Source organism: Gekko japonicus, unplaced genomic scaffold (genome assembly GCF_001447785.1).
Source record: "Gekko japonicus isolate JY-2015 unplaced genomic scaffold, Gekko_japonicus_V1.1 scaffold1018, whole genome shotgun sequence".
In the NCBI taxonomy this organism is placed as follows: domain Eukaryota; kingdom Metazoa; phylum Chordata; class Lepidosauria; order Squamata; family Gekkonidae; genus Gekko; species Gekko japonicus.
Window position 1 is genome coordinate 433,809 of NW_015170306.1, and position 10,615 is coordinate 444,423.

At 50.6% G+C, this 10,615-nt stretch overlaps 1 protein-coding gene across 1 annotated transcript in view; it reads right to left on the reverse strand.

The window, feature by feature from the left end:
• Positions 1-1,076: 1,076 nt before the first annotated feature.
• LOC107116111 (protein FAM13A-like) overlaps positions 1,077-10,615 on the reverse strand; it is a 69,845-nt gene continuing 60,306 nt past the window's right edge. Inside the window, exon 6 of the mRNA XM_015417980.1 lies at positions 1,077-1,515. Within this exon, the coding sequence (XP_015273466.1) occupies positions 1,077-1,515 (439 nt within the window). The remainder of the gene's footprint in view (positions 1,516-10,615) is intronic.

The following is a 10,615-nucleotide window of genomic DNA, read 5'->3' on the forward strand; positions in this document are numbered from 1 at the left end:
CCGCCGGCTCCTGATCCATCTCACTGGAGTCGCCTTCATCTTCCTCTGGTGACGCCTGCAGAGCCTTGGCGAACTTTGGTTTTCCCAGCGCCTTCTTCCCGGGGCTAGCCCGGAACTTGCTTGCTTCTGGTTTCTCCCTTTGAGGCTTCTGGCCACAGTCTGCAGCAAAGTGGCCCTTTTCCCCGCATTTGAGGTACAAACCTTGGCACATCCTCAGCTCTCGTGTAGCATCGGGTGGTCGAGAGGGTTTAGCCTTCGGGGTCTGTTGGGGAGTTCTGCCGCCAGCTGCGTCTAGGTCCAAGCGCAATGTTTGCAAGCGATTCTCCGCACTCTCTGCCTCTTGTATCCAGGCCCCCAGGGAGATGGGGTCTACTGACCGTAAGACTGTCTCTCAGATCTCCTGGTTCAGCCCAACACGGTACATTTCAGCCAGTACATTGTCTGGCCAGTTCGGCAGCTTTGATCCACGGAGTTTAAACTTGGCCGAGTACTCCCGCACTGTCTTCCGTCCCTGCTTCAGAGTACGTAGGTACGCTCAGTCCCTAGGACCAGCATTCAGGTCTTCGAATTGAGTCCGCAACACCCACATAAATGCATACATATCTCAGAGTTCGGGGCCACAGGTGTTGTGCAGTCCTACATACCAAGTCGCCGCCGCCCCTCGCAGGTGAGCCGCGACCACGTCGATTCGGCTGTTGTCATCCGGAAACAGGTGCCCCGATCTGTCAAGAAACTTTTGTACTAGCACCACAAAGTAGGGCAGTTCATCAGGGTTCCCGTCGAATGTCGCCTCAGTCAGATCTTTTGGGCGAAGGGTTACCTGCGGTCTCAGCGCCGGGGCGGGCACATCTGGTGGTCCCAGAGCAGGGAGTTGTGGACCCGGCTGCGCTGGAACTCCCGGTTGAGCAGGTAATCTCGGCTGAGCTTGGCCCCTCCAATCAGAAGGTTGTTGGCCTCCTCCCGCTCCATCTTCTGGTTGTCTGCGCTCCCACATTTCTTCGAAGGTTCGCATAAGTAGCTCCGGTAGGGCTTCCAACACCTTGTCTAGGGTCTGTTGCAGATGCTGGATGTTCTGGTCAGTCGTCTCGAGTTGTTCCAATATCCCCTCCTCTGGGGACACCCGGCCGCTTCTGGTCTTTGACCGGTTGGTCACCCACGAGGGTAGGAACAGCTCGGCTTGGGCTCCCGGGGCTGCCATCCCCGGCCCTGTCATGCAGGCTGTCCCTCAGGCTCTCTCCCAAATGTGAGTACGATTCCCGCACAGCCTCCGCATCGACCTGGTTCCAGCTAGTTCGGCCCTCATGCCTCGGCGGATATGCCAAGTCCTTCGGAGTCAGGAACAGTGTAGCCGTGCTCTTCTTTGGGATAGCCCCCCCCACGGGCATGTACACCGGTGGCGTTGTTGTCACCGGCACCGACGCTGAGGTTTCCGGGGGGGTCTCCTCCTTGTCTGGTTCAGTCCCATCAGGGATAGTATTCCCCTCTCCATCGCTCATATCGAGCTCGATAGATGCGCTGAGATAAGGAAGAATGGGATTCTGAACAGTATGTCAGGTCCTCACAGCTAACAACGTAGTACACACTTGCAAGAAGGTTTTACTTTATTGAAGCCATGAAGCACTTGAACAGAGCCACTGTTCAGAATAACGATAGCTCGGAGAGCTGGAAAGGTTAAAGCAAGTTCATAATCATAATAGCCAATAAACATGGTTCCCGCGCACGGCTAAAGGGTTTCTTGCACGCCTAAACCTTGGGAAAGCAACGGCTACCTTATTATAAATAAGCATATTATTCTCACAGTCTCTACTATTTAAAGACAAAGCAAAGCTCTCTTGCTCTTCCACCTGTGGCCTTGGCTAGATAACGTTACATCAAAGTATGGCTGGCGTATACTGAAAGGAATGTAGAGTTACTGGGGAGATGTGCGCATGACAAGCTGAGCGCATCTACAGTGGGGGGGAAGATGCAACATAGAGAAACATATAGGCAAGATTGAACTTTTGGCAGCTTGCTGACACCATTCTCCAAACCTAACCCCACATCCAAGGAAAACTCCATCAAAAGAACATCAGAGAAGCCTTGTTGGATCAGGCCAATGGCCCATCCAGTGCAACACTCTGTGTGAAACACTGTCCAAAACCCAGGTGCCCTCAGGAGGTCCACCAGCAGGGCTTGAACTCCAAAAGCCCTCCCACTGTTGCCCTCCCCCCAATGCACCAAGAATACAGAGCATCACTGCTCCAGACAGAGTGTTCCATCTGTACCTTCTAGCTAATAGCCGCTGATGGACCTCTGGTCCAAATGTTTATCCAGTCCCCTCTTGAAGCTGTCTACGCTTGTAGTCACAACCCCTTCGCAATTCAACATCCACAGCAACATCATTGATAATTTTTCTGACTTTAAAAGGCCCTATGAATTTCCACCCCAACTTCCTACTAGGGCGCAACAACTTGATGTTTTTAGTAGACACATACACCATATCCCCAGGCCGTAGAGCCCAACCCTCCATCCTTCCTCTGTCGGCCTGCTTCTTGTAAGCTGCCTTAGCAGCATCTAACATCTTGCACAGTAGAGGCCAGGCCTCTTGCAACTGTTTACACCATGAGCTGACATCTCTGTGTCCCAATTCTTTCCCCCTATCCAGGAAAGGCATAGGAGGACTATCATAACCATATAGTGCCTTAAATGGGGACATTCCAATGGATGCATGGCAAGTGTTATTGTAGCAGTATTCGGCAAGAGGCAATAAGTCACACCAATCATCTTGTTGATAGTTCGTGAAGCACCTAAGATATTGCTCCAGGGTCTGGTTCACCCGCTCTGTTTGTCCATCAGTCTCTGAGTGATAAGCGCTACTTAGACCCTTTTCAACCCCCATAAGGTTCATCAATTCGGTCCAGAATTTGGAAAAGAATTGGGTCCCCCTTTCAGAGACCACCTTGCTGGGTAGCATGTGTAGCCGTACAACATGATTCAGGAATGCTTTGGCCAAGGATTTAGCCGTTGGCAGTGAAACAAAAGGAATGAAGTGTGCCTGTTTGGAGAATAAGTCCACCACCACCCAAATCACTGTCTTAGTTTTGCTGGGTGGTAAGTCCGTTATAAAATCCATGGAGATGAACTCCCACGGTCGGTTAGGTGTGGGGAGTGGGTGCAACAGTCCCAGGGCCTCCCCCCCCCCCGCGGTTTCCTCATCGCGCAAATTTGACAGGTGTGCACAAACGCTGAAAGATCTTTGCGCATGCGAGGCCACCAGAATTGTCTTTGCAGCAACTGTAGGGATTTAACAAACCCCAAGTGCCCAGCCATTTTTGAGCCATGCACTGACTTCATAACATCCCCCCTTAGGGAGACTGGTACATATAGCCTACAGTCTTTGTACCAACAACCATCTGTTCCTTGTTGACAATCTCCCACCCCCTCCAGCACCTCTTTGTCCACATCCAAAAAAGCTGCTTTAAATTGCTTTTCCCAAGCCATTTTGGGAGGAGACGGGTGGGGAGGTGGAGGGGAGGCAGGGATTTTTGCCGCTTGGCTGCGAGTGGTGACCGCACCTCACAATTGGGCAGGGGTGAACACCAAGTCTAAGATGACATCGCGTTGACTGGCATGTTGAGGGAGGCGTGACAGACCATCTGCCAGCGAGTTAGCCGACCCGGGAAAATGGTGGAGTGTGAATTGGAACTTGGAGAAAAAGTCAGCCCACCTCAATTGTTTGGCGTTTAGGCTCTGGGGCGTTTTTAACATTTCAAGATTTTTGTGATCAGTCCAGACTTCAAATGGCATCCTCGCCCCCTCCAGCCAATGCCTCCAGGTCGAGAGAGCCAATTTTATAGCCCCCGCTTCCTTCTCCCACACGGACCAATGTCTTTCAGAGTCAGTGAATTTTTTAGAGACATAAGCCAGGGGGTGAAGCAGCCCATCCTCCCCTTCCTGCAGGATCGCCCCCCCCCCATTGCTACATCCAATGCATCAGTCTGCACAATGAACTTTTTTGTCTCATCAGGGTGGGCTAAGACAGGTTCTGACATGAATAATGCTTTTAAGCACATGAACGCTTCCTGCCATTCAGTCGACCAGGGGAGCTGCGCGCTGAGTTTGGTGGCCTCCGGCCCCTTCCCTTTCGTTTTCAATAAGTCAGTGAGGGGGAGGCTAATTTGCGCAAAGTTTGGCAAAAATGCGTGGTAAAAATTGGCGAATCCTAAGAAGGATTGTAATTGCCTCTGAGTCTGTGGGGCCTCCCACCCTAATACATCCCGCACCTTCCCTGGGTCCATTTCGAGGCCAGCTGCTGAGATGCGGTAGCCTAAAAAGTCAATGGGTGTCTTGTGGAACTCGCACTTGGAAAGTTTTGCTAACAGTTTGTGCTTGTGCAACATACGTAGGACCTCTCTCACCATTTTCACATGGGAGGGGGAGGTCGGGGGAGTAAATAAGGATGTCATCTAGATAAACAAGCACCCCCTTAAACAAATGTTTGTGAAGGACTTCGTTGATTAAGTTCATGAAGACCCCCGGGGCCCCTTGAAGCCCAAAGGGCATCACCAGGTACTCAAACTGCCCCAAGGGAGTGTTGAAGGCAGTTTTCGCTTCATCGCCTTCCATTATGCGCACTTGAAAATAAGCATCCCGCAAATCAAGTTTTGAAAAAAAAATTCCCCTTTGCCGCCTCTGCCAGCAAGTCTTTAATCAGGGGCATTGGGTAAGCATTCGTGGCGGACACTGCATTTAAACCCCGGTAATCCGTGCAGAGTCTCAGCCCACCATCCTTTTTCTTGCGGAACAGAACCAGAGCCGCAAAGGGGGACGAGGCTGGTCTAATAAAACCCCTCGCCCAATTCTTGTCGATGAACTTTCTCAGTTCATCTTTCTCGGCATAAATCTTCCCCTTAGGTAGTTTAGCCCCCGGAACCAACTCTATGCTGCAGTCAGAATGTCTATGGGGGGTAGTTCATCCACCTCCTCTTCCCCAAAGACTGGGGCCAAGTCCCTATATTCTCGTGGAATCAATGATACTTCTTCCCAGGTGAGCAAGGCAAATGGGGAGTCAGTCGTGGGATTCACTCCCCACCCGGGATCCCATCTGTGAGTTTTACATTTGGGTAACATAAAATCCACCTTCCCCTCCTCCCAGAGAATGTAAGGGTCATGCCCATATAGCCAGGGAGCCCCAAGTACCAGGGAGAACCTCGCTGTTGGAGTGACTACGAAAGACCGATGTTCCCAGTGTTCCGCCGCTCCCATCTTCAGTGGCATTGTCTCGTATAAGCACAGATCTTTCATGGGGGACCCATCCATCTGAGTGAATATTAACGGGTCCTTCAGTCGCTTCACCCCTGCTTCCAGCCCTGCCACCACCGACGGGCTGATCAAGTCTCTCCTGCACCCAGAGTCAATAAGTGCCTTTACTCGCACATGAGTCCCAAGGATCGGGTTCATTAAGGACACAGTCACGAAAAATAGGGAGGGGGGGGTTGCTCACCACTTTTGGCGCCTCCATTGGAGGGTCCTGCCGTTGTGCGCCCTCTACGGCAGGACCTGCTCGTTTCCCGCCGGTAATGGATTTTATATCCACGTTCACACACCCAACATCTGAGCACCGTCCCCAGCTGTCGCTTTCCGGCTCAACCCCCCTTTAAAATGGAGTATTTTGTTACTAGGTCCCCAAGTGGTGTTTTCCCGATTCTCCAGTTCTAGCCGCACTTTTCTGACGTCTGATCGCTCCTGCGGTGTCGAGCCACTTCCACTCGGAAGCCTGAGGCTTCCACTCTTCGCCTGCCATTTTATTTTAGCATTGGTGGTATGCGCACAGGCAGAGCGCCACTCCTGTGTTATTAAAAACAATGTTTAAACAGTGCCTAGTTTTGTTGGTTAGACGAGTTCGGGATCTCACGGAGGCCAGTTTCGAGGTAAAAGTTTAAAGGGAAGTGTTCCTTTAAAGTTTAAATGAAAGCATTATAGCAGTTGGGTTGAAGTGGAAACCACTGTTCTGCACACGCGTGAAATTTTTAATTCTACAGATGGCCGCCTGTGCGCATGCCCAAACTGAGAGAAAGAGAGAAAAAAACACCGACGCACACTCCCACGTGTGGACCGTGGGGAGCGATGTGGCTGCACAGTGATCCGGAACAAGGAAGTGAGTGTGATCGTGATTCTCCAGGTTAAAAAAAAAAAGCATCGGGACCGGAGCAATTTAAACCCTTCCCAGCATGCCGTCTGACCGCACCCAAAGCCTATTTCTGTGTCCTTGGATGCACACAATTATTTGGTTGTTTTACTATGCAGTTTCTTGGATGGGGGACCTTTAGACTGGCCAGACCAAAGTTTTCCTGTAAAATCCTCACTTAAATGAATGAAACCTGAACAAAATAATGCTCTTGCACAAAGCCTGTTCTTTTCAGTGGAGCTTGCACAGTAGAAGTATCTCTTTCTGGATTGGCCTCCGATTTCTAATTTCTGCTAGCATGGACTGGGGTGTGGGGGGAATAATCTTATTTAAAACTTGAGCACAGAACTCTCCCCCCACCACCACCCCTTTAACTATATGGGAACTTTTGCATCTCCCCATGCCAGAAAAACAAATAGTGTCCTCACCGTGATATCATATTAGAACTGTAGCTTGCCGCCTCCCTTATGATTGTGTTTGTTTTCTATTCCAGAGACTGTTTCTTTTTCCCTTTCACTATTGCCAGCTGCAGATTGCTTCTACCTTTTAGCTGACAGGTCCAGACTGAGTATAGATTGTTAGTCAAGGGATTGACAGGTGCAGTTTCCCCCTGTGTTATCAATTTTACCATTTGGCAGGGAGTGGTCACTGCCCTTTGCTGGATCGTACCTCTTATGAAATGGCACAGGGAACCAGTTTCCTGGGAACAATGCATTTTTATTACATTTGACAGAACTGCTGCCTTCAAACAAATTCACGATGTACTGTCTTGCTGCTTTCAGAACTCTCTCTCGACTCCTTCCTGTCTTTTAGACCTTGGTCTCCCTGAAATGGTAATCCTGGCCTGGGCTGGACCACTTTGACTGCAGCAGCATCCAGGGTGGACTTGCCACTTAACTTACAGGGAGACTTCCTAACCGGGCCACTGCTGCTGGCTAGGTCTGAGCTGAGGGGAGCTTGCCATGTATCCGTGGGCTGCTCATCCCAGCTTGCTTCTGGGTCATTTGAACTTCCCAGTCCACCCCTGAATAGCAGGCCTACATGACTGAATAAATGTCCACATTCAAAGATTCAGTGCAGGTTAAGGGAAACTAGCATGCCAGAGGGAAGACTAGGGCTGAATCTGACCCAGCCCGCAGATGAAGCCCGGCTAGCTGCAATGTGTGTGTAATTAATGCTGTATGTTTGTCTTCCCTATCCCCACAAATATTGTTAGTCCAACTGTCTCAAGAGTAACTGTAAATCGCTCTGAGCCCGCAGGTATGTGGGTGTTAAGTCACTCGCTTAACAAGGTAGTTGGAGAGTGATTCAGCAAAGATTCAGCTCTAATCAACAACTTGAACACAACTCCAACACGGATCAACATCTGATAGCCAGAACAGCTTTTACATTGCAGCTGTCCTGCTTTTAAACTCTCCCGGCTAATGTAGCCACGCCTACTGTACATTTACCAACCAATAAGGTTGTATGCATAAGGACCAATCACGGACATTCCCGCTCAGGGAGCTTGTTGATAGTGATTGGTTAGGTGCTTCCTGGGCTAGCAATGTGATTGGATGTATTTGGATCCTAGCCCAGGACGAAGCTTAGCATAGCATTTCAATTAGATGTTTTCATAACACATTATGCATTCAATGGCAGCTTATTGAATACATTTTTTTAATCGTAGATAAAACCCATCAGAAAGGGACCCGTTGTTGCCTTCAGCCGTAAACCCAGCGGAACAACTCTGTTTTGCAGGCCCTGCAGAACTGGAACTAATCCCACAGGGCCCTGATTTCTCCCAGAAGAGTGTTCCAATAGGCTGTAGCCAGGGCCAAAAAAGTCCTGGCTCTGGTTGAGGACCGCCGGAAGCTCTTTGGGCCAGGGACCACCAGCAGATTTTGATCACTAGAGCGTAACGCTCTTTGGGGGACATACCAGGGAAGGCGGTCCCAAAGAGTGGATGAGCAGGGAAGAGAAAGGGGACATGAGTTCCAGGAAATGCCTGGAGACTTTAGGGGTGGATCCAGGAGAGGGTGGGGTTTGGGGAGGGGAGGGGCCTCAGCAGGGTCCAATGCCATGGAGTCCACCCTTCAAAGCAGCCATTTTCTCCAGGGGAGCTAATCTCTGTCAGCTGGAGATCAGTTGCAAAAGCGGGAGGTCCCCAGGCCCCACCTGGAGGCCTGCAACCCTAGTCTGTAGTGGTGCTCCTCTGACACACGCAATGTTTAAGTGGGTGTCTTGGGGTATAGGAACAGGACAGGGGTGCCAGGCCCCCACCAAGGGAGGGGCATCCTCTGCCCCCAGCTGCCGCCCAGCACAAGAGGGTCCTGCCTCACTGGCAGCACAGTCATGTACACACCGGGCTAGACCTCCCCTCGCAGCTGATAAATCCCCACTCCACCCCCTGCCAATGGCCAGGGGTGGATCTAGCCATCCTAGAACAGGGTCCAAGGAGACAGGCAAATAAGTCCAGCCCTGAGGGTGGTGGGTGGCCCGGCCTCCCCAGCAGTTGGCCTGGGAAGACCTTGCAGGGAAGGGGCCGCCAGGCGTAGCTCTGGCTACTGTCCTGAATGTGTCCGCTCCAGGAAATGGCAACTGGATCCTCCTTAACAGTGAAGGCCTGCTCAGGATGGTGGCTGGAAGAAGACACGGATGTGGCCTAGGAGGGCTGCCTGTAAGAGTCAGAAGGAAAGAGAGGGCCAAGAGAAAGGTTCTCCTGGACTTTCTGTAAGAGTCATGGTGGCGCTGAGGTAGAGATGGAGCTGGGGTGACCAATGTTCCCTCTAAGCTCCACAGTGTTGTGAGCGGAAATTCTACCTCGTGAGTAAAGCTAGTAGCATTAAAGCTGTAAGTGAGTCTACATTTGTCTGTCGCATAAATTAGTTTTTTAGATCACTTCCATAACCAGAAGAAGAAGGAGGAGGAGGAGGAGGAGGAGGAGGAGGAGATTGGATTTATACCCCACCCTTCACTACCGAAAGGTGTTTCAGAGCGGCTTACAAACTCCGTTCCCTTCCCCTCCCCACCACAGACACCCTGTGAGGTAGGTGGGGCTGAGAGAGCTCTTGACAGAAACTGCTCTTTTTTTCAAGAAGCTCTTATCAGAAACGGCTTGCCCAAGGTCATCCAGCCAGGTGCAAGTGGAGGAGTGGGGAATCAAACCCGGCTCTCCCAGATTAGAGTCGGAGCACTTAACCACGACACCAAACTGGCTCATTTTTAAAAAATGATAACAATAATTTAAACATTATAAGAGAAAATAGAATCAAGTCAACTTTCACCCACCCCCTTCCACTATATTGGTAGACCTGGCCTCCGGAGAACAGGTCCACCCATGCCTTTCCAATGTATTGGTAGACCTGGCCCTTCATTCAGAGTCTCAGAATGGCTTACACTCTCCTTCCCTTTCTCTCCTCAAAACAGACACCCTTTGAGGTAGGTGGGGCTGAGAGAACACTCTCAAGAACTGCCCATGAGAGAACAGCTCTGAGAGAACTGTGACTGACCCAAGAACACCCACCTGGCTGCATGTGTGAGGGAGTGGGGAATTAAACCCGGTTGTCCAGATTAGAGTCCACCACTCTTAACCACTACACTAAACTGGCACCAAACAGGGGCAGTCCTATTAGAGTGTGGTAGCAACCCCCTCCACCCCAAAAAACCCCCTGCCATTGTCTTTTGCTACATTTCCCTCTTTTCCACACTTTCCCACACTCTTCTCCTCCTTCGTTTTGCTCTGTTACACACATTTAACTTTATACCCCTCTAAGGTCCCTCCCTCCTCAAACCCCATCCTTCCCATTCGTCTATCCCCACTTCTAATTTTTCTCTCCCCCACCCCCAATTTTTCAGTCTCAACTCTTCATCTATCCTACTTGGCAATTTAGAAGGTATCTAACAGTATATAGCAGCAAATCTTTGTTAATATTGTGAACAGATTGGGGGAGGGGGTAGAAGAAGAAGAAGAGATTGGACCCAAAGGAGTCTCAGAGCGGCTTACAAACTCCTTTCTCTTCCCCTCCCCACAACAGACACCCTGTGAGGGAGGTGGGGCTGAGAGAGCTCTTGACAGAAACTGCTCTTTTCTTCAAGAACAGCTCTGACAAAAACTACGGCTTGCCCAAGGTCATCCAGCCAGGTGCAAGTGGAGGAGTGGGGAATCAAACCCGGTTCTCCCAGGTTAGAGTCCGCACACTTAACCACTACACCAAACTGGCTCTCCAAACTGGCAATATTTTCCCACAATCTATCGAAGTGGTAAAAGCACGCTTCCCCTCCCTCCACCCTTTACACGCATAATAGCAGGATGTTAATCTGCCTTCGTGGTAACAAAGGAGAAATTTACTTTATTTCTATCCTGCCTTCCTTCCCAAGGGGGACCCAAAGTGGCTCACATCCTTCTCCTCTCCTCCGTTTTATCTTCACAACAACCCTGTAAAGTAGGCTAGGCTGAGAGCTTGTGAC